General features: G+C 40.5%; 1 protein-coding gene across 1 annotated transcript in view; it reads right to left on the reverse strand.

The window, feature by feature from the left end:
• The window catches only part of LOC124775701 (kinesin-like protein KIF19), a 471,390-nt gene that overhangs the window by 75,316 nt on the left and 370,582 nt on the right, over positions 1-25,492 (reverse strand). Inside the window, exons 8-10 of the mRNA XM_047250529.1 lie at positions 17,165-17,298; positions 16,809-17,002; positions 2,154-2,358 (exon numbers count right to left, since the gene is read on the reverse strand). Of these exons, the coding sequence (XP_047106485.1) occupies positions 2,154-2,358; positions 16,809-17,002; positions 17,165-17,298 (533 nt within the window). The remainder of the gene's footprint in view (positions 1-2,153; positions 2,359-16,808; positions 17,003-17,164; positions 17,299-25,492) is intronic.

A 25,492-nucleotide genomic window follows, 5' to 3' on the forward strand; every position in this document is an offset into this window, starting at 1 on the left:
ATGTATAGGGTCTGTTTAGCTTTTGGATTCTGTGTGGTGGTAGGAGGAGTGTTTTGGAGGGTGGGGTAAATGTAGTAGGTCTGCAAAACAGGTTTGTCAGCTATGAGGGGACATGTGGGAGATTTGGAGGCTATTGTAGTGTTGGTGGACAGTGTTAGTCCGAGGCAGGAGTAGATTGAGAGTTTTTTGAAGTGGCATTGTGCATATTGCTCTAGTTCCTGGAGGGACTATGTTGGTGAGGGCTGAGGATTGGCGAAATCTGAACAGTGGAGGTTCCTGTGAAAGGGAAGGTGGCAGTCATAGATGAGTATTATGACGGTAAGGCTATTTGGGGGTATTACATGAGCCAAGCAACAATGCAGGAACAGTAGGTGGGGCCGGGTTCTGGTTAGAGATGAGGAAATTTTTCTGTATTGGCACAGATGGAAGGAGCAAGGATCCATAGTGGTGAAAAAAAAAACGCGAAAAAATTCGTAATTACGTCCGAAAATACTCGCAAAAATACACTCAAATACGTGGGAAAAATTACGAAAAGGTTGAAACAGATGAAACAAGATGAAATTTGAGGGAGTACATCGATGGTGAAAGGCGAAAACCAACTAAAATTAGCGCGAAGTCACAATGACATCAAAGAAAAAATATATAAAAATATTGTTTTTTTTTTTTTCCAGTGGATTGTAGGTCTGTGAGTTGACAAGTGTGAAGAATGGGGACGGCAGATGTGACTGGATTGGGTGAAATTAGTAGCTGTAACCTGGGATACCTTTCACTTCCTATACATTTGTACTAACTAGATCAATGTTTTATACTGAAGTCAATGGAGCCTAATAAACACAAATTTACAATTATCTTGCAAACAGCTCATTTTCAGACAGATGTTTAGTCGAACATTTTTGCTTCTATTTTCTTATACTTTCATCCATTTCAGTTCTTACTCATCCGTGTGTCCACATATGTGTGTGTGTGTGTGTGTGTGTGTGTGTGTGTGTGTGTGTGTGTGTGTGCTACATACATACATACATTAATCTTTGTTCCATAGATCATGAATACATTTCATACTGATGTGGAACGTGTCACTTTAAGATAAGTTTTCTTCACACAAAATAATTAATTAATTTTTTTATTTATTTATTTTTTAATAATTTTTATTTCTTTTTTATTTTTACAGTTACTACTTCATATCTAAGAATTCATCTATTGAGTAGAAGGAGTTGTCATTCAGAAATTCTTTTAATTTGCTTTTAAATGTTGGTTGGCTATCTGTCAGACTTTTAATAGTATTTGGCAAATGACCAAAGATTTCTGTGTCTGCATAATTCACCCTTTTCTGTGCCAAAGTGAGATTTAATCCAGAATAGTGAATATCATCCTTTCTTGTAGTGTTGTAGCTATGCATTTCGCTGTTATTTTTGAATTGGGATGGGTTATTAATGAAAATTTCGTAAATGAATATATTTATTGCGAAGGTACTGTGAATATCCCAAGTTCCTTAAATAAATGTCTGCAAGGTGATCTTGGGTGGGCTCCAGCTATTATTCTGATTTCACGCTTTTGTGCAATAAATACTTTCTCTCTTCATGACGAATTGCTCCAAAATATGATGCCGTATGAAAGCAGTGAATGAAAATAAGCATAGTAGGCTAATTTACTGATATGTTTATCACCAAAATTTGCAATAACCCTAATAGCATAAGTAGCTGAACCTAACTGTTTCAGCAGATCATCGATGTTTTTCTTCCAATTCAATTTATCATCAATGCACACACTCAGAAATTTTGAGTGTTCTGCCTTAGCAACAGACTTCCATTCACAGTCTATATTTATCAGTGGTGTTATGCCATTTACAGTACATAATTGAATAAAATGTGTTTTCTCAAAATTTAGGGAGAGTCCATTTGCAGAGAGACACTTAATAATTTTCTTAAAGACATTATTTGCAATTTCCTCATCCAGTTCTTGCTTCTTGGGTGTGATTGCTATACTTGTATCGCCAGCAGAAAGAACTATCTTTGCATCTTGATGAATATAGAGTGGCAAGTCATTAATATATGTTAAGAACAATAAGGGACCCAAGACTGAACCCTGTGGAACACCATTCTTGATACCTCCCCAGTGAGAGAGACAGAGAGAGAAAGAGAGAGAGAGAGACTTACCCTGCATGAGCTGCCTCTGTCGCGTGATGATGGCCTCACAGAGCTGCCGCTGTCTGTCATAGCGCTGCAGCAGGGCATCCCGGCGCTGAAGCTCGTACTGGCGCACCAGCCGCTCGCCCTGCAGCGCCATCTTGTCTGCCTCCAGCTCGTGCACGCGGCACAGCAGCGCCAGAAGCTCACGCTCCTCGCCCGAGCCTGGCAGTTCCTGTCACACCATCACCATCAGCAACGTTTTCATAAGCGTCTCTGTTGCTGCAGAAACTGTTATTATTGCAGTAGCCTATTTATATGAACAAACAATAATGCTAAATCGTCAGCAAGAATGATAAACACTGTTGTTATACTCCTCATGGCCAGGCATATTCTAGCAAGATAATACAAGACCACACAGCTGTTCAAAAAGGCTTTGAGGACCGTACAGATCCTTCGCTGAGGATATTTTGCAATTAAAACTGTCTAGATCGTTTCATATATTTCCTCATTATTAATTTCATTTCTGCTACTGCCATCATCAAATCCAAAGTTAAGGTTAAGGGAATGTAAGAATGACAGTTGTTATTGGTAGGCCTACATTATCACGCTACAAAAGGCAAAACTTAAAAGATAAAAAAAAAAAAAAAAATATATGAAAAGTTCTCTCAACGAAACTTAGAACTTCTAAAACTATATTCAATGTCAGTCAGTATAAGCAAAGCACAACTGTTGCATCAACTGTCAATTTGGCTTTTATCTTTGTGTTGAAAAAATGGAGCGCCAAGCACTCAGTTGACATCCTGCATAGGCAAAGGTTTTATTGATCGACGCAAGACGTCGTTTTGTCAACTCTAAGTTTTTAAGAACGAACTTTTTAAAAAAAATTTACCTTTTGAGTTTGCATTCTTCATTCTGTTCTTCTAGGTCCCCCGATTTGTCAGCCATAGAGAGCATGTTTGCAATGCTTTCGGAAGACCTATACTTTGATGGCAGCTTTCAGCCAATAGTCTCAACGAATATCAATTCAGCTTCAGTTTCAGACGTGCCAAGAAATTCCTCCTGATGACTTTTTAAATTTATTAATGGCTTTTGGGGATCACTTAAGACGACATTTCAAGGCTTTCTGATTCAATGTCACAACGAGCAGTCGAGTGTATTTCTTCCCATAGGGGTTACACCTCAAACTGATGTTGAATACGGACACCAGTTCAAAACGGGATGAAAGCTTCATCATTTAACAGTCGTTATGTGATGAACATTTGCACAAAGACTAATAAACATTGGACTGGTGTTGCATGGTGTAACACTTCCCATTTGCTTCAGTGTAAATGACCAGTTTGTTTCACATGAACGCATGCTGACAGAAAATCCTTGTTAAATATCTCCAGAATCCGAAGAATACTGTTGGCAGACTACTAACGTGGGTAAGCTATGCGGGGTCATCTCGAAAACCTCACGCTGCGAACGTGGAACTTGTGTGTTAACCATTCTCCACGTATTCGATGCGACACATTTTTATTAATGATGGATGACTTGGTGGAAAAGTTGGATGTAAAAGATTGCACTTTGGTTGTTTAGAAAAGTTCAATTTCAACAATTATCTTTTCATTATTTTGGTAATTTTTGCAATGTAACTGTTTATTCATATGTGAAAAGAGGAAGAAGTCATTGGGTGTCATGTAAGGAGACTGAGGCAAAATTTGATAACCCAAAGAAACAGCACGTGTGACTGTGTGCTATGCACAAAGAGCTGGAACGTTGTCTTGGAGCTAAAATTCTCCCTTGTCCAGCTTCCTGCAATGCTTCATCTTGATAGCCTCTGGTAAATGCACCAGGTAATTTCGTAGTATACTCCTGTGACATTTTATCCTTTACGAGCATAATCTGCTAGCATCATAGCATCGCAGTCCCTAAACACACTCAGTATTATCTTGCCTGACAATGGTTGCGTCTTCGCCGTTTTCGGTGGTGGTAAATTCATAGTTTCCACTGCTTGCTTCGATCCTTTACCTCGGGGTCATTGTGTTAAGGCCTCCATAAACTTGCAAACTTGCTTGTCAAATTCTCCCTTATCTAGTCGCGGATTTGGAAAACTAGCTCGTATACGTACTAACAAAGTCTGACAGTTTAACCTCACTTTGAAGGAGACGCTGTTTGTGTTCCTGAGTAGTTTTACAGTGTTGTAAATGGCCACAAAAGCAGACAAAGCATTTCTGTAAATGACTTTGGCAATGGCTTAAAATGAGAAAGAAATGTACACATGAAAATCTGTTTAAGGAAGCGTTACACTCAGAACTTGGTTAATATGTCAACTTGGTGCAGATGGGCAATGAAACTTTAAATAACTTGTTCAGTGTTACTTCGACCTCACATTGAAAAAGAAGACACAAGTATGCAAAAATTTACTCTCTCTTCTTGGTCCTCTAATAACAGTTCATTAAAATATAGAGTTGCCAACAATCTCGATATATCGGATCGGTCACCGTTATAGACCTTCTTGCCCCAGCATTCCGATAAGATCCAATTTTGTCCCGATTTTGTAAAATACTGTTACAAGCTTGGCTCAAGTACTGAAGTAGCGTCATATGTTAGCTCAGAATGTAAATGCAGCATCAGTTAGTTTTATTTATGTCAACATGTTTATGGGTGACGATTGAAATCACTATTATATACCTGACTAAAAGTGGTGTCAAGACTTCAGGCGTCAACTTTATCTGAAGAGCTTTTTAGAAATTAAGCGCGACTCGGAAGAATGGAAGTCTAAACACAGTGTGGAAGTGTGGAAGAAAGTTGGATTTACTTTCTTAAGGAAACCGAAAATCCTGAATGCAAATGCCAACTGATAAAATTATGGGAGTATTTGTTTTTTATTCCCGCACACAACGCCAATGTGGAAAAATTTTTTTAGCTGATGTCGGCCCAGTGGACTGATGAAAGAAATTGAGTGTTGGTAGGAACTATTGAATCAATCTTACAGTGCCAGCTTAACTACAAGCTGCCTTTCATGAGGTTTTTATAAGTACATAAATGAGAAAAACGACTTGTTGAAAAAGCTTAAATCTTCCAAAAAATATGGTGTACCGACTACTTGTGGTGCAACAAGTTCCATGTAATATTGTTCTAAATTAAAAGTAATTATATTAAATAAATTTTGTACTTCATTTCTGCACCCCCATCTCAGAGCGTCTCGATGCGGTCCCAGCTAGATACGGCAAAACTTAATTAAAATACCGCGACGTGGGAACCTATAGCCCACATCGTCCATGGAAGAAAGGGAGAACTTCGTTTTTTTTTATTATTTCATTACACTCTGCTTATATATTAGGTACGGAATATTGTCTTTCTTCTTAACCTCTTTCTCCATAATATATGGTTGGGAAAGATGCGACACAGCCATCATTTTGGTAATTGCAAGTGCTATTTTGTTTTTGTACATGACTGGTGTCCCAATAGTTGTGGAAAGTCTTGATACAATCAGATAAAAGGGAATACAATTAATTTCACCAAACACATGCAGCGAAGCATCAACACAAACAACGTCTGCCATTTTATCAAATTTTCTATCAATAAAAATTTCTGGCTAATATGTTCTATATGTGACAAGTACGTCAGACATCACTTTGCATAGTCCAATATTTGGCAAACGTAGTAAAATTTAACAAACTGTTTGATCGTGGGCGGGAGCCTACATCCAGCACGCTGCCTCAGTACGGTCGAGTTTTTGAATGGCTGTTAGCAGTCACTGTACACAGCATTGAAAGATGTTTAGAACTGATTTTCAGTTTTTTCAGTGCCACTTTGATTGTTATACGAAGGTTCTAGACCTGTCTACTATCTGCACGGCTCTCTTGGAAGATCTATGGAAGAGAGGACGTCACTGCCTAGGACTCTTCAGCAACTACAAGTTTCATTTTCTGCATTTCTGGACAATAAAACTTGTAGTTGCCGAAGAGTCCTAGGCTGTGACGTCCTCTCTGCCATAAGTCTATCAAGAGCGTTCCACTCTTGCAGCATGAGATTCAGGTACAACAAATACGTGAGACTCTACGTTCCCGCGATGACCTCACTAAACAAGATGTTAAAAAAAGTGTCGAATATTTCGAGAATTAGTGGTACGCATCGAAATAGGAGCAGTAAGTCCAATAAACAAATTTTCGGGGACGTATACTTTGTGCGTCGTACACTGTTCTGAACATCTGTTCACAGGAAGGTAGGGTACAGTTACAAACGTTTGGTTATGGAGTCATTTCATTGGTGATCCTTTAACAGGGCCAACAGAGTGTTTTGATGTCTTTCTGTATCTAAGTACTCCAGGCTCACATTAGTCTGAGCATTATGTAGTCGGTAGTCAGTTGTGTTGTTCGAGTTGCGACCTGGTATAGGTTCAGTGTTATTGCAAAGTGAAGTATTCACATTTCGGGTGTATATTGTAGTGTCTTAAATACTTACAAAAATGCCTTTGTAGCCACAAAATCGACTTGTCATTTGGTGCATCTGGTACCCTCCCCCCTCCTCTTTTCTCACATACAGTTTCACCCGTGTCAGTTTTCGCTAATAACTGTGAAACGCACTCATACAAATTTTACACTTGGGCGGCCCTTGCGTCATGTTATCTTGACTCCCACGCTGGTGGATTGTGTTGATGGTCCTTAAACCGGCCCTGCCTCTGCCAGTTCTCACTTGAAGCGAGGAGGGGTTTTTTGTTCGGCTGATGACGATGGACTGGGTTTCCAAAACCTGCCTGAGTGACGGTGGTCAGAGCTCATTAGGCTGTCTTTAAGGGTGAGCTATTTCCTCACACCTTACAGAAGAAGTTCTTAAAAGTCCTGCCAGGAGGCAGCACCTTACAGACATGTAACAGCTCAGAGTAGGTAGTCCAGTTTACGGCTGTTCCCCTGACCATGACAGGTGTCTGAGTTGTTGGCACTATCCTCTTTGTAATAATGACGACCTCCATTTTATTTGAATTGAAAGCTAGCTGCTGTTTGTCACCCTACCACCTAGGTGATTTATCGGCGTCTGAAGTCCGCTTTCCAGTATCCATGCATTAAGGCTCTTGGTGCTGTAAGCCGTGTTAACAGCGTATAAGGCCACCTTCACCCGTGATGTTGTGGAGATGTCTACCGTAAACAATGTCTATAGGATGGGGCCAAGGATTGATCCTTGTGGTACAACGGTTGCCATGGGGCGATGTGATGACACACTGTCAGCGACACATCCGTGGAAGGTACGCCCATCCAAGTAGTTGCTCAGTAGTCCCTTGCTTGAAGGTGAGACTCCGTGCGTTAGCAACGTGTAGAGTCGTCCCTTGTGCCACGTGGAGTCGAGAGCTCTCGTGACATCGAGCGGCAGCACTCCAAAGAACTTCGTGGTGACCGAAGGCTTCCATTGCATCATCTACCAAGTGCAGTACTTGGTGGGTTGTGAAATGCCCTTTGCAGACATCTGTAAAAGGTTTTCGGCTTCCACATGGTCGAGTAGGCGTCGCAGGAAGAGACTCTCGAACACCTTGGATACTGCAGAGTACTGCTTTTCGCTCAAGAGCCGATACTGACATTGTAGGGAGGCATCTCGTGTTGCATTCGTACAGATGTTATTATTAATTTTTAACCTACTTAAAGTAGTATGTTACGGGCCCTCAATAGACTAGCCGTAATAAGGCCGCTATAAGTTGGCCACCAACTCCCAAGTAGTAATCGTTAAAAGTTTGCACTTTACGGAACACTTCGTGTCAACTGTTCTGTTTTAATCTTAGAAATTTAGAAATTGCTGCCATCCTGAGTGATTCAAAGTTGTGACACTATAATTGTCTGACGAAAAGCTGTTGCATTGGCTGTGTGAGTGGATGATTAATCAATTGATAACACTAATTACACTTATATTTAAATGCATTATGCAGTATGAGACGCGATCACAAATGTTTACTAGTGTCCCATTTTTCTTCAACTCATTGCGCTGTATTATAACAGCCTTAATTTAATTTCATATTTCTTGGGACAGATATGTACCGCATTCGTAATGCGCATTGACGAACCTATGTTACTTTCGAGTCAAAATTTGCAGCACAGCAGCTCATCAGTATGAATGGTGCACACCCGTGAGTAGTAAGTACTGGAAGGCGAACATTACTTACTCCATTGCCCCTGAGGTAACATGCGGAATTTACTGTGCTCGTGGCAGAATTCACCCACATCAATTCAAATATAAAGCACGTCTTAAAATATTACCGTTTCTGTAAGTATTTTTGTTTGTCACTGAGCAGCAAAACTAAACTCTCAAGAAACTCGTAACGTTAGTTGACGTTTCTGGATTCTGCTGTTACTTGGTAGGCGCATATTATTATAAAATACGGCTGAGAACAGTGGGCGAGACGAATGGTAGATTTGGGCTACACGCGGCCCACTGGCCGTAGTTCGACAATCACTGCCCCAGAGAGCCAGAGAGTAGGCTTGCCGGCCGATAGCTTCGTGAGAACTGGGTGTGAATTGCGGGCTTGGGAACGATCACGGTCACCAGATGCTTCCATACCGCGGGGATGTTGCCAGTTCTCATTACTGCACTGAAAATGTCAGCTATGTGATCAATAGCCAGCTGTGGCAGGTGAAGAAGCATGACGTTGAAAATGTGGCCCGTCCCTTCAGCATTCTTTGGTGCTAGGCATTGGCAACACTGTAACGCCCGCCTCCTTTTATACTGGCGGGTCAATTCCGCAATTACATAGAAATGTACAAACACTTTTGATCAGACAGAACTTCGTAATGTGGAAAGCCACAGTTGATAAATTTCGTAATGAACGTAAGTAAAATGAACCAAATGACAGCTCAAATTTATGATTTGTTTCTTGTCACAACCGGTTTCGCTACTTTAAAAAGGATCCTCAGGTAGACTATATAAGCAGGGAAGGATCCCATGTATACATGTAATCAACATACTACAATAATCTTTTAAAACTTTAATTTTTTTAAATTGAAATATTTTTATAGATCGTCCACTCACGTGCCAAAGAAACTGGTGTAGGCATGCGTATTCAAATACGGAGATACGTAAAAAGGTGGAATACGGCGTTGTGATCGGCGACGCCTATATGAGACAAGTGTCTGGCGCAGTTGTTACATCCGTTACTGCTGCTGCAGTGGCAGGTTCTCAAGATGTAAGTGTGTTTGAACGTGGTGTTATATATAGTTGGCACATGAGCGATGGAACAAAGCATCTCCTAGGCACCCATGAAGTTGGGATTTTCCCGTAAGACCATTTCACGAGTTTACCGTGAATATCTGGACTCCGGCAAAACAACAAATCTCCGATATCGCTGCGGCTGGAAAAAGATGCCGCAAGAATGAAACTAACGAGGACTGAAGAGAATCGTTCAACGCGACAGGAGAGCAACCCTTCCATTAATTGCTGCAAATTTCAGTGCTGGGCCATCAATAAGTGTCAGCGTAGAACCATTCAAAGAAGCATCATCGGTACGGGCTTTCGGAGCCGAAGGCCCACTCGTGTACCCTTGATGACTGCACGACACAAACCATTGCGCCTCGCCTGCGGCCGTCAACACCGACATTGTACTGAGGTAAATAGTTGCTAAAAGTGTGTACAGAATGACGTGTTTTGCATGTTGCCTGGTGCAGTTGGAGTGACATGGGACCCCTGATACGTCCAGATACGACTCTGACATGTGTCACGTGCATAATCATCCTGTCTGATTACCTGTATCCATTCATGTCCATTATGCATTCCAACGGACTTGGGCAATTCCAGCAAGACACTGCGACATCCCACAGATCCAGAATTGCTACAGAGTGGCTTCAGGATCACTCATTTGAGTTTAAACACTTCTGCTGGCCACCAAACTCCTCAGACATGAACATTACTGAGCATATCTAGGATGCCTTGCAACATGCCATTCAGAAGAGTTCTCCACCCCCTTGTACTCTTACGGATTTATGGACAGCCCTGCAGGATTCATGGTGCCAGTTCCCTCCAGCAATACTTCAGACTTCCATGCCACGTCATCTTGCTGCAGTTCTGCGTGCTCGCAGGGACCCTACACGATATTAAGCAGGTGTACCAGTTTCTTTGGCTCTTCAGTGTATGTAAAGTGTTTGAACAGGCAGTAGAAATCAAAAATAAAACGTACGTACTGAAGTATCACATTAGCGCAACAAGACGTCTGTAGTGAAAAATCAAACACCTGAAGAGTGGAAGTCGCCAAAAGAAATAAAACAGGATATCGCGAAACAGGTGGTGACAAGGCAGAAATCACCAAATACAGCTGTCATATGGTTCATTTTACTTCCATCCATTATGACTTTTGATAAGATACATCTGGCACTCTGCAGGGAGCAATGGCTAGATGTAGCGCCTCCCTCGGACTGTGTAGAGAGCCTACCCTACATAGAGGGAGAGAGTGGCCAATGGTGATAGCGTCGCTGATTGGCTGAGAGTCGAGGAGGCCATGTTTTTACCAAAGTGTCGCTGACTTGGTACGAGTATAAATAGATACCGTGTATGATTCTATACTATTGCTTCTCTTCAACGCTTCGAACGCCAGTACGATTGTAGAATTGTGTACAGGTTGCAATAGGGTAGGTATTGAAGGACTTTGCATTTACGCAAATTATCTTACAGTCACTCTGTTAGCCGTATTTATGACGATACTTTTAGAACTTCACAGCAATTTTAGAGGCAAAATTTTTATTTGAAGTGATTTACTGAGTGTCACTAATAATATGAATTACAAAGTCATTAAGGATAGTCAAGAGGAATGCGTAGTTGCTCCGCTGTTGGGTGCAAAAACCGAAGTGAAGATGGACGTATGATGCTCGTTGTAATCCGAAGGTCGTGAGTTGGAATCCTGCTCAATCTAGCTTTTTTAAACGTAATTTTCTAGACTTTTAATGGTTCTTGAGTGACACGATGTGCTTTAACATGTATACGGAACCCTAAGTCTACGTACTTCCGACTGGCGACTAACACTTGGCTCTGTAGTCTTGGCTATTCACATTCCTGTAAGTTATAATTATCGTGTGGATATTCAGCTACCTATTTTAAATTACTTTCTGCTCTTTCAGAAGAGTACCTAAGTATTGATGTTTTCTCGAGTTTCTGAGGTAAATAGTTGCTAAAAGTGTGTACAGAATGACGTGTTTTGCCAGCAGAAGAAAATGTTATAAGATCGACACACACTTAAAGGGCATTATGTTAGGACAGAAAGAGACAGAGTTTACCAATTTCAGCGATGAATATCCGCACGCAAAGATCTGAAATAGCATCATGTACTCTGAGATACATTAAATGAAACTTTTTTCTTATTAATCAGTTGTCAATGTTGATATAGCATCATAAAATACAGCTGTTGAAATTCGGCAGACATACACACTACTTCACGATACTTCCATTTGCTTACAATTTTATTAAGCCTATATAAACATAAACGAATGGCATTTGTTTGAATCATGTACCGACTATTAAGCTAGAGGATCTGCTTTGGTTTCATGCGTCAAGCATATGCCTTAATTTACTCGTAAAGTGGCTAGCTTTCTGCTCGCGTTGCTACCTAATTGCACGTCCCGCGCGCAATCTGGTAAAATCATGGCGGCCACGGACTGACTGGCCACTCTCTCCCTATGTAGGCTCTCTAGGACTGTGTAGAGAGCCTGTATACAGAGAGAGTGGCCATAGGTGAAGTTGCCCGTGATTGGTTGATTAGCTTTGGCGCCATTTTTCTGCCAAACGTCTCTCGCGCTTCCTATGTTTGCCGTGCTTTTGAGTTGAATTGAAGTTCAGAGGACTTATGGAAACAAAAGGTATTTGAATTATTGAGAGACTTGTTATGCGTTGTGCATGCATGTTCGATTTAGTTGTATATCGTTTTTAGTACGTGATTAGCGTTTTGAATTTTGCAAAATTTGTAACATCTTGTTGCAGTCTGAAATGCCCAGTCAGGAAGGAATGCGTAACTCTTATAATGAAGTCCAGGTACAACTTTCTTAATGGTATATATTATCCAAAATATTTATTTAGTACGCCTATAAAAATGATTGGTTCTTCACTTTGCTCGGAAAATTCTGATTTTAAGGTGTCACCTTTTTTTAAATATTTTTAGTCACGCAAAACAGGTAGGCCTACTACAATTTTTCTGCATTTTTTTAGCTGTTATTTCTTTAAAGTTCGTGCATACTGGTAGCATCACAAGCTTTTGTGAAGGCAATATCTGACAGTCCTTGCTGGAAACGGAAAGTTCCTGTAAATTATGGGACATGCTCATTCGACTTTATAACGTCAAACTTTATTTCGTTCCGAATCAGAACACTAGGCATTATTTTGGTTTCAGTATTATTGCCTGACTGTTGACGCAGGGAAGTTGTAAGACATTTTCCTCAGTTGTCGTAGTTGCTGAAACATTATTCGTAGTAAATAATTGTAGGTACTCCTGAAGACAGTTTTTAATAGGCCTACTTACTGTGGGGTAGAAGGGATACGATAGTTTTCTTGTTATATTTGGTCGTTATTACAGTAGCCTACATTTAACATTACCTGATTTTTGTAATCCTTTTCGTTTGTTATCTACGAGAGGTATATATATAAAGAAAGAAAGTCGTAAGCAGTTGTTTACTTGTGACATGCAAATATATATATATATATATATATATATATATATATATATATATATATATATATATATATATCGGTAAAGATTAAAGATTTGACGTACCTAAAACACGTCAGATGAATGAAAGTCGTAAGCAGTTGTTTACTTGCGACACGCAAAAAGTGTGAGACGTATTAGTACTTCTTGTCACGTCTGCAAACTTTTTGCATGTCACAAGTAAACAACTGCTTAAGACATTCATTCAACTGACGTGATATAGGTACGTCAAATCTTTAACGTTATGCACTTCCGATACAAAACAAATGCTGTTGTTGTTGTGGTCTTCAGTCCTGAGACTGGTTTGATGCAGCTCTCCATGCTAATCTATACTGTGCAAGCTGCTCCATCTCCCAGTACCTACTGCAACCTACATCCTTCTGAATCTGCTTAGTGTATTCATCTCTTGGTCTCCCTCTACGATTTTTGCCCTCCACGCTGCCCTCCAATGCTAAGTTTGTGATCCCTTGATGCCTCAGGACATGTCCTACCAACCGATCCCTTCTTCTAGTCAAGTTATGCCACAAACGTCTCTTCTTCTCAATCCTATTCAATACCTCCTCATTAGTTACGTGATCTACCCACCTAATCTTCAACATTCTTCTGTAGAACCACATTTCGAAAGCTTCTATTCTCTTCTTGTCCAAACTATTTATTGTCCATGTTTCACTTCCATACATGGCTACACTCCATACAAATACTTTCAGAAACGACTTCCTGACACATAAATCTATACTCGATGTTAACAAATTTCTCTTCTTCAGAAACGCTTTCCATGCCATTGCCAGTCTGCATTTTATATCCTCTCTACTTCGACCATCATCAGATATTTTGCTCCCGAAATAGCAAAACTCCTTTACTACTTCAAGTGCCTCATTTCCTAATCTAATTCCCTCAGCATCACCCGACTTAATTCGACTACATTCCATTATCCTCGTTTTGCTTTTGTTGATGTTCATCTTATATCCTCCTTTCAAGACACTGTCCATTCCATTCAACTGCTCTTCCAAGCCCTTTGCTGTCTCTGACAGAATTACAATGTCATCAAATGGTTCAAATGGCTCTGAGCACTATGGCACTTAACATCTGTGGTCATCAGTCCTCTAGAATTTAGAACTACTTAAACCTAACTAACCTAAGGACATCACGCACATCCATGCCCAAGGCAGGATTCGAACCTGCGACCGTAGCAGTCGAGCGGTTCCGGACTGAGTGCCTAGAACAGCTAGACCACCGCGGCAGGCCTACGATGTCATCGGCGAACCTCAAAGTTTTTATTTCTTCTCCATGGATTTTAATACCTACTCCAAATTTTTCTTTTGTTTCCTTTACTGCTTGCTCAATATACAGATTGAATAACATCGGGTAGAGGCTACAACCCTGTCTCACTCCCTTCCCAACCACTGGTTCCCTTTCATGCCCCTCGGCTCTTATAACTGCCATCTGGTTTTTGTACAAATAGTAAATAGCCTTTCGCTTCCTGTATTTTATCCCTGCCACCTTTAGAATTTGAATTTCCAGTCAACATTGTCAAAAGCTTTCTCTAAGTCTGCAAATGCTAGAAACGTAGGTTTGCCATTTCTTAATCTTTCTTCTAAGATGAGTCGTAAGGTCAGTATTGCCTCACGTGTTCGAACATTTCTACGGAATCCAAACTGATCTTCCCCGAGGTCGGCTTATACCAGTTTTTCCATTCGTCTGTAAATAATTCGTGTTAGTATTTTGCAGCTGTGACTTATTAAACTGATAGTTCGGTAATTTTCACATCTTTCAACACCTGCTTTCTTTGGGACTGGAATTATTATTTTCTACTTGAAGTCTGAGGGTATTTCGCCAGTCTCGTACATCTTGCTCACCAGATGGTAGAGTTTTGTCAGGACTGGCTCTCCCAAGGCTGTCAGTAGTTCTAATGGAATGTTGTCTACTCCATAATATTGTCCTCAAGTACATCGCCCTTATATAGACCCTCTATTTACTCCTTCCACCTTTCTGCTTTCCCTTCTTTGCTTAGAACTGGGTTTCCATCAAAGCTCTTGATATTCATGCAAGTGGTTCTCCTTTCTCCAAAGGTCTCTTTAATTTTCCTGTAGGCAGTATCTATCTTACCCCTAGTGAGATAAGCCTCCACATCCTTACATTTGTCCTCTAGCCATGCCTGATTAGCCATTTTGCACTTCCTGTCGATATCATTTTTGAGACGTTTGTATTCCTTTTTGCCTGCTTCATTTACTGCATTTTTATATTTTCTTCTCTCATCAATTAAATTCAATATTTCTTCTGTTACCCAAGGATTTCTACTAGCCCTCGTCTTTTTACCTACTTGATCCTCTGCTGCCTTCACTACTTCATCCCTCAGAGCTACCCATTCGTCTTCTACTGTATTTCTTTCCCCCATTCCTGTCAATTGTTCCCTTATGCTCTCCCTGAAACTCTGTATAACCTCTGGTTTAGTCAGTTTATCCAGGTCCCATCTCCTTAAATTCCCTCCTTTTTGCAATTTCTTCAGTTTTAATCTACAGCTCATAACCAATAGATTGTGGTCAGAGTCCACATCTGCCCCTGGAAATGTCCCGGTTCCTAAATCTCTGTCTTACCATTATATAATCTATCTGAAACCTGTCAGTATCTCCAGGCTTTTTCCATGTATACAACCTTCTTTTATGATTCTTGAACCAAGTGTTAGCTATGATTAAGTTCTGCTATGTGCAAAATTCTACCAGGCGGCTTCCTCTTTCATTTCTCTCCCCCAAACCATATTCACCTACTACGTTTCCTTCTCTCCCTTTTCCTACTGTCGAATTCCAGTCACCCATGACTATTAAATTTTCGTCTCCCTTCACTACCTGAATAATTTCTTTTATCTCATCATACATTTCTTCAATTTCTTCATCATCTGCAGAGCTAGTTGGCATATAAACTTGTACTGCTGTAGTAGGCATGGGCTTCGTGTCTATCTTGGCCACTATAATACGTTCACTATGCTGTTTGTAGTAGCTTACCCGCACTCCTATTTTTTTATTCATTATTAAACCGAGTCCTGCATTACCCCTATTTGATTTTGTATTTATTACCCTGTATTCACCTGACCAGAAGTCTTGTTCCTCCTGCCACCGAACTTCACTTATTCCCACTATATTTAACTTTAACCTATCGGTTTCCCTTTTTAAATTTTCTAACCTTCCTGCCCGATTAACGGATCTGACATTCCACGTTCCGATCCGTAGAATGCCAGTTTTCTTTCTCCTGATAACAACGTCCTCTTGAGTAGTCCCCGCCCGGAGATCCGAATGGGGGACTATTTTACCTCCGGAATATTTTACCCAAGAGGATGCCATCATCATGTAACCATACAGTAAAGCTGCTTGCCCTTGGGAAAAATTACGGCTGTAGTTTCCCCTTGCTTTCATTCGTTCGCAGTACCATAACAGCAAGGCCGTTTTGGTTAATGTTACAAGGCCAGATCAGTCAATCATCCAGACTGTTGCCCCTGCAACTACTGAAAAGGCTGCGGCCCCTCTTCAGGAACCACACGTTTGTCTGGCCTCTCAACAGATACCCCTCCGTTGTGGTTGCACCTACGGCTATCCGTATCGTTGAGGCACGCAAGCGTCCTCACCAACGGCAAGGTCCATGGTTCATGGGGGGAGGAAACAAATGCTATACACTATATTTTTTTATTTACGTTACTTTCATTGCAATATGTCTACTAAACGAACTTTAAAGGAGATAAATGCAAGTAACGAATAATTTTTACAGTCACTGTATCAAATTTTCCTGTGCTGTACGTAGTACGCTACTATGAGTATATATTATAGATGTAAAGAAAGGCATTTAAGGAATGATTTCGCCACATTGTCTTGTGCTTTTGATTCGGTGAGTGTGTACTCCACTACTGGCCATTCAAAAGTCCCGCCCGCAGTTTGGCAGAAAAACGGCCGCCGTATCGTCCGGTTGGCCACTCTCTCCCTATACAGGCTCCCTAGGCCAGTGCAGCGTGCAGCGCTGAGCTCGGTGCGGCAGGCAGGGCTACTGACGTTCTCGAGCTGCTCGCCGTGCTGGCGGACTTGGTCGAGCTGGCGCTGCGTCTCGGCGCGCAGCTCTCGGTAGTGCTCCTGCTGGCGCTGCAGCTCGGCCAGCTCCGCCCACGCCTGCTGCAGCACGCCGCCCGCGCCGCCGCCCTCGCCCTCCCCGTCCGACCAGCCGCCGCTGCCGCTCGCGCTCGTGTCCGCTGCGGGACAGCATACTTTCACCATCGCAATAAAATAACGGAAATCAGAGACGGCGAGGGAAAATTCCCGCGTGCTCTTCGAAAGTGAGGTGGTCAAAGAAATGTCTGGAAGTGACGGTACGAAAGCTCTGCCGAGCAGCCTAACGTGGACTGCGGACCCACCTGAGCCCCTGCGCTGGGAAACCCTGGCTGGCCCGCGGTACAGCCGGCTGTCCCACTGCGAGATGAGCGCCCTCTGCTGGTCGGCGTCCGCTCCCAGCGCCAGCAGCCGCCCGTCCAGCACCATCAGCCGCCGCCTGCGCACAACACGCTCTCTGCAGCAACGCACTTTCATCTCCCTACTAAACAGCCGTTTGCAAACAGGGCACCACTAACAACGATACATATTACTGAACTGGGCTGCACGCAGGTGACAAACGTCATGCGATACCTTCCAATATCGTGCCGGGACTTGTAATGGTTCTCTATTTACGTGACCATTACGGCACTCCAACCCCAGTTCTCGATACCAGTAATATTGTACTACTTTTCTGCGAAGTAACAGATATTTTTGTGACAATATTCACATTTGGTTTTATTAATGTATAGGTGCTACGATGTATCGATATATTGCAGTGATATGGTTCTTGTGTATATTCATTTCTATGAGACTGTCTTAATCTTTGACTTACTTGTAACCGTTTTGGCGCGAATGTGCACAGAGCAGTCTTTGTTTCACTTTGGCAGAAGTTAAGTTGTTATTTCGCTTTGTAAAAGAACAGTCAAGTCTTGTGTTTGGTTAATGTGGAAATTAAATATATAAAGATTGATATAAAACTGTTTTCTAGATGATGTGACAATTAAGAAGAAGTATATGTGAATTTACAAGACGTTTAATAAAAATGTGGATCGCGAACACCAAGTCAAAAATTATTTCTACCATACTATTGTTCTGATCTGGGATTGTTTAATCATTAAGAATTTCCTGAAAAACGCATTTGATAGGTCTTCAAATATTGCTAAAATATAGATCTGGACCTTCTAGCAGTCAAAGTGGAATCACCCTAGAATCAACAAGATGAGCCATAACTTCGACGAAATCTACGTGGGAATCCATTCGAGATAACTGCCAAATCAATGACTTTTTTACAGTGACCTCATTATTTCCATTCTGACGATACCATCCACAGTCAATAACTTTGTTGTTGCCTGATAAAGCGAACATATGCTGCGTGAGCAACATTATTAATCTGATTTCTAATCTACTTTGCAAGTGGTGGTATTGTTAGAACCTCCTCTTGCCTTGCGTAGCGTAGCAACTCGACGTGCTATGGACTCAATAAATCGTTGCAAGTGTCTTGCAAAAATTTTGACCCATCCTGTCTCTATAACCGTCCACAATCGCGGAAGCGTTGCGAATGTAGGATTTCCTGCACGCACTGACCTCTCGATTACATCCCATAAATTTTCTATGGGATCCATGTCGGGCGATCTGGGGGGCCAGATCATTTGCTCGAATTGTCCAGAATGTACTTCAAACCAGTCGCGAAAAATTGTCGCCCAGCGACATGGTGCATTGCCATCCATAAAAATTCCATCAATGTTTGGGAACATGAAGTGCGTGAATGGCTGAAAATTGTCTCCAAATAGCTGACCAGAACCATTTCCAGTCAATGTTAGGTTCAGTTGAACCAAAAGACCCCGTCTATTCCATGTAAACCCAGCCTACACCATTATGGAGACACCACCAGCTTGCACAGTGCCCTGTTGACATCTTGGGTACATGGCTTCATGGTGTTACGCCACTCTCGAACCCCACCATCAGCTCTTACCAACTGAAATTGGGACTTATCTGACCAGGCTACGGTTTTGCAGTCTTCCAGGGTCCAAGCGATATGGTCAATAGCCCAGGAGAGGCGATGCTGTTACCGTAGGCTCTCTCATCGGTCGTCTCTGACCATAGCCCATTAACGCCAAAATTCGTCGCACTGTCCTAACGGATACTTTCATTGTACGTCCAACACTGATTTCTTCTGTTACTTCATGGAGTGTTGCTTGTCTGTTAGCTCTGACAAATCTAAACAAACACCACTGCTATCGGTCGTTATGTGAAGGCCATCGACCACTGCGTTGTCCGTGATGAGACGTAACGCCTGAAGTTTGGTATTCTAGGCACATTCTTGACACTGCGGATCCCGGAATATTGAATTCCCTAACGATTCCCGAAATGGAATGGCCCGTACGTCTAGCTCCAACTACCATTCCGTGTTCAGAGTCCGTTAACTCCCATCGTACAGCCATAATCACATAGGAAATCTTTACACATGAATCAAATCAGTAAAAATGACAGCTCCACCAATGAACTACACTTTATACCTCGTGTACGCGGTACTACCGATATCTCTATATGCGCGTATCGTTATCCCATGACTTTTGTCACCTCACTATACATACGGGGCACATCCAGTAATTAAAGTGACAAAGTGATGCAGAAATGAAACAGTTTGTAAGAAGGGTGTTGTACTCCCATGGCTTTAGGTTGGCATCACTGCAGTCAGCTGAGGACAGCTGACGGATAAAAACTGCTTCGTTTGTGACGTCTACATAGCATTTAACGATGGCGTGTCCGCTTGAAGTTTCCACGTTATCTGAAAAATGTTCAGTGATCCTTTCTTATTTCAGAAGGTGAAAAACGGCCTAAAATATACACTGGGATAATTTTACAGTATGGTGAAAGTTGTATGAACCACGGAATAACGGTCCCAAACAATCGAATATCAGTGTCTCACTAGCAACGTTCTGGCCGACCGGTTGAACTGTCAACTCCTTTGCTCGAAATCCACAATGAAGACATTATTCGTTAAGACCAACGTATCACAATTGAACATATAGAGAAATCTGCTGCAGTAAGTGTTGCCACAGTTTATAATGTCATCAGCAACAAGTCCAAGTACAGCAAAACAAATGCTAGGTGGATCCCAAAAGAGCTAACGCAGGAACACAAGGAAAAAGGACTGAAAGTGTGTACAGACTTTAAAGAAGGCTATGAAACAGAATGTGACACTTTTCTAAACAAGATTTTAACGTGGGGTGAAACTTGGAATCCCCGTTTTAACCAGAGTCCAAATAAAGTTCAGTTATATTTTTTATTCAGAAGACGTTTAATCCTATACGATAAGTTACCCAGGAAAGGGATGGAAATAAATTTTTTAGTTTCTGTGGTATCCGTGGGGAGAATATTTCTCAAAGTCGAACATTTTTGGGAGGTTTTCTTATTGAGCAGGTAATCGACCTGTGGAATAGTATTAATGAATGGCTCTCTAATCGTAAAGAAATAATCAAGGCCAGACATGAAAGAAAGCTTTTAAAGTTTAGTAATAGGACCACAAGTAAAAGTGATAATACAGCAGACAATAGTGTTAAGCACCTATTTTACGATAGAGTACTAAATAAAACCAATATCTCTTTTACGCAGGCCGAAAATGACTTGTTGTGTAAAGGCCTTAAATATAACTTGCCTGCTAAACTCGATAAATATCCAGTTATTTGTAATCTCATTGTAGATCTAAAAATCGGTTTAGAATCTCTGAAATTAGAGAAAACGGAGCAAGTCAAATGTGCCTACGAATGTAACAACATAATAGAAAAAGAAATTAAATTATCTCCTAATAAGCAATCGGGCGAATATAGTATAATAAAAAGCATTAATCATAAACTTAGAGAGCACGACGCATTAATCACTAAGAGTGACAAAGGGAACACCGTGGTCGTGGCTTATAAAAATGAATATATAGAGAAGACTGTAAAGTTTTTTGAGGAAAACGACATCACTGAGGTTACTGTAGATCCTACTGCTGAACTGCAAAATGAAATCCGGCGTACTTTAACGAATTCCGTCAGCTTGTTCAATAAGTTCCAAAAGAAAGGGCTTATAAATATGAACCCTAAACCACCAGTGCTTAGAAGTCAGTTTAAACTGCATAAACAAAATCCACAAGTCCACATCACACACTTGCTAGGCGCCTCCATTTTAAAATTAAAGATGCTTTCACTTTTGAAAATAATTTTTCTGTAAAAAACAGTAAGGAATTAATTCACAATATTCAATCTATAAGCTGTACACCTGACACTAGAGTGGTGTCCTTTGACAACGTCAGCCTTTACACAAATGTTCCGGTTGATGAAACCATAGACCTTGTAAAAGAGAATCTTCTTAAACACAAAAAATTAAGTGAAACTCAGATTGCCGAACTCATTGGTTTGCTCAAGGTCATTTTAAAATACAATTACTTCACATTTAACGGGAAAATGTATGTACAACCAGATGGTCTAGCAATGGGTAGCCCCCTCGCCGGTTTTCTAGCAGAGGTTTTCATTAACGCCCTAGAAACAACGTTCTTCAATTCAAGTTCAGAATTACGCCACAAAATCCGCTATTATGCACGGTATGTTGATGACATTTTCATTGCTTTTGATGGCACTGATCATGAGTTAGAGCATCTCTTTAACACTTTCAACGGTTTACATGAAAAAATTTCCTTCACAAAAGAACTTCAAAATGATAAACGTGAACTTAATTTTCTCGATTTAACAATTTCTATAGAAGATAATTCCTTCCATTTTAATATCTTCCGCAAGGAAACATATTCTGATAATGTCATTCCTGCTGACTCAATCCATCCAAAAGCTCATAAATTGGCATTTTTTCATTCCGCCATTCACCGAATGGTAACCACTCCTTTATCACCTGCGGATCAAAAAAAGGAATTGAATGTCATCAAAGCGATTGCGGTTAATAATGGGTATAACCAGAATATGATCGATTACCTGCTCAATAAGAAAACCTCCCAAAAATGTTCGACTTTGAGAAATATTCTCCCCACGGATACCACAGAAACTAAAAAATTTATTTCCATCCCTTTCCTGGGTAACTTATCGTATAGGATTAAACGTCTTCTGAATAAAAAATATAACTGTAACGTCTCCTTTTCTACAGATAACAGTTTAAAAAGAAATCTTGTACAGTCAGTAGAGATTGCCAGCGATTGGTTCTCTAATTCAGGTATTTACAAGCTAACCTGTAATAACTGCACCTCTTATTATATTGGTCAAACCGGCAGAGCTGTGAAAACACGATATAAAGAACATCTGTTAGGTAAAAAAGGAACGAATATTCGCAACTCTACCTTTGCTGAACACCTCTTGTTAACCGGCCATACGCCTAAACAGTTAGAAGACACGGGTATCCTACATAGACAGGTCAAAGGACGGAGACTAGATCTGTGGGAAGAGCTATTTATTTTTAAACATCTAGAGCTCAAAGACGGCAATATTCTGAATGATCAGTTGAACCTTGCCTGTAAACAATTTTTCGAAGGCTTTAAACCCGTACTGTGTAATATATAACATTAATGTTAGTAACCTCAGTAGTCTATTTCCTCAGGAAGCTATAATGCACTTTCAAATCCTCCAGTTTACTATCGTTTATATAATGTGTTCTTTTCACGATTTATGGCTGCCACTACAGCGGCCCTCATGTAATTTTCTCTTGTTCTATATTACGTAGTAACTGGATTGTAGACCAGGTCTCGTAATTTTCTTAAAAGCCATTACTGATTGTTCTTGATGGTTTGACTTATATACGTTCTATGGGCTTCACTAATATGGTAATATAACTTTATATTTTGGCTATATAGACCACTGCATGTAACTCACGGCGGAAGCGCCACCTGTCTTTTTGATGTATGTATCTAAGTTATTGTTCCTATACCTCCCACAATGTCATAACGGGAGTGTCAAATGCTTTCCAATTTATTTATTATCACTCTATTTAAGAACGCATTTAAAATTGATGTTTCAAATGTTACTTCAGTACGCCTATCGGCACATAGTTCGCGACATGAGCGCCACCTGCCCTGGCCGCTGTGCTACTACGCTGGCCGATTTTACTCAGTCGCTTAGGCGCTCTGCAACTTCTATGTACCTATTTTATTTGTTTGACAAACCCTGGTGTCAGGGCTATATTTTATATGATTAATGTAACTATGCAGATGTTTGCCTAAACGATAAGGACATATCACTTCATGTTGTTATAATACTGTAAGTACCAAGAATCTTTCTCACATCTTGTAATACAATATTTTCCTAATATATGTTAAACTTTATTCTTGACTCATGTTTCATACCTTAATATATACTACGATGTTCATTGTCCCCAGGCGTCTTCTGAAGAAGATAGATTTATATCTATTGAAACCTAGGTAAAGATTACTTTATCCTTTGCAACTGGTCGGCTGTTCTTAGTCTGAAACATTATGTGTTGTATGGGCTTTTACGAGATTTCGGCACTTTCTTTATGGCAGACATACCACCGTTTACACAGACCAACGAGCGATACAATTTTTACTTTCGGCTAAATTCACTCACGACAGATTAAGCAGATGGAAACTTTATTTACAGGAATTTAATTTTACAATAGTTCACATTCCCGGCACACAAAATGTTATAGCAGACGCACTATCGCGCTCCCTGAGCAACAATCAGCAAGACGTAGCAACCAACTTCTGCAAAGCAAATTTCAGTGTCATGTACATTCAGCAAGTTGCATTTGAAAACTTTATTTCATCGTCATTACAGGACATAGCACAAGAACAAAATAAAGACAACGTGTGGAAAGAAATTAAACACCTTTGGCAAGATAAGAATAATGTTACGATTAGAAACCATTACCCTGTACGCAATGACATTCTGTTTCGCCGCTCTCATCCTGACAGCAAGAATTGGTTATTATGCATTCCTGACGAACTGGTTAACAAATTAATCTGGTACACTCATTTAAGTTACGCACATTACGGAGCAAGAAAATGTTTTCTTATACTGAGACAGAACTGTTATTTTACCAACATGGAGAAACGTATACGACGAGTTTTAGCGTCTTGTAAAATTTGCCAGAAAGCTAAATCAGACACCACTTCACATATTCCTCCTTTATATCCCATTGTACCTGTTAAATTAAGACATATGGCCGCAGTAGACATTTTTGGTCCAATTCCAAGAACTAACAGAGGTTTTTGCTACATCTTTGTCGCTGTTGAGCTCACTTCAAAATTTGTTACGTTCACTCCGTTACGCAAAGCTACTGCTAAAATTGTTTCGAAAGCATTTGTAAAACATTTTCTATTTCATGTAGGGCATGTGATGAAAGTAATTTCTGACAATGGATCACAATTTCGTTGTGGCATATGGACACGCATGTTTCGAGCTAGAAACAATTCTCCGATTTATATATCCAAGTACCATGCTTCTTCGAACCCTTGTGAACGGTTAATGAAAGAAATTGGTAAGCTGTGCCGAATATGATGCCACAAAAGACATATTGATTGGGATACACACATACTCTCATTCCAAGATGTAATTAATTCCATTCCACATGAATCCACTATGCTATCTCCGTCTGTTAACTGAAAAACGTTGAACCACCAAACAAAATTAAAGAATTAGTAAACTTCCCTACCTGTCGTCGACTAAGACACCACGAAATAATTGACATTGCGCTGAACAACATCAAACGTGCCGCAGAGAGCCGGAGAAGACAGCAAAAACAGGTTTGTACACGCCGCGACTTTCACGTTGGACAGAAGATATTAGTGCGTACACACTATTTATCCAGCAAATTAAAAGGTAAGTGCAGTAAATTTGAACTTCTATACGCAGGTCCATATCGGATTCGCAGCATTCCTCATCCCAATGTTGTACATGTCGAAACTTTGAGAACCAGAAAATCGAAAGGCAACCACCATTGGTCAAATATTAAACTCTTTATTGAATGAAGACACTTTATGATTCGACACACTATGATGCCATTTACTGATTTTTTATGACCACTTTTGCAATTATATTCACATGACTAATTACTGATGATTATCGTATTTTTTCTTGGCAAGTGCCCGACAAGGTAAGATTAGCAGGTCGCTTTTCTTGTCGTTACACATCAGACCGTGCACATTTTCCATTTCTTTTTGTGTATATGATTGTATTCCAGTTTTGATTATATGCACTGTGAAATAGTTAAGATATAACACACACCAGTTGACTTTGACAATTTTTTTGCCCTATGATATCTCAACATCGTGACTGTTTTACATTTTTCTTTTTGCTGCTGCATTGTGATATTCTCTGCACATTTTGCCTCTGAACACTGTCAATGTCTTTGACATATTACGTTTTCTGTCATGTTATGCTGTATGGTTAATTATGTCACCATAAACCAGTCATTATTTAGTGGGTATATGATTTAAATGCAAGACATTAATCTTTGTTCATCAATTTCAGAAAGAAATGATGCGTGTAAGAAATAAATTCAACATAAATGGGAATTTCACCTACGGAATAAACGAAAGAAGATGCAATAACTTTATGGGGAAGAGTAAATGGATGAGGATTAACAAGCATTAGCAAGAATATACTATACTCATCGTAGAATAGCAGTCTTAACTAATTTTTTCTTTCAGA

This window comes from Schistocerca piceifrons, chromosome 2 (genome assembly GCF_021461385.2).
Source record: "Schistocerca piceifrons isolate TAMUIC-IGC-003096 chromosome 2, iqSchPice1.1, whole genome shotgun sequence".
NCBI lineage: Eukaryota > Metazoa > Arthropoda > Insecta > Orthoptera > Acrididae > Schistocerca > Schistocerca piceifrons.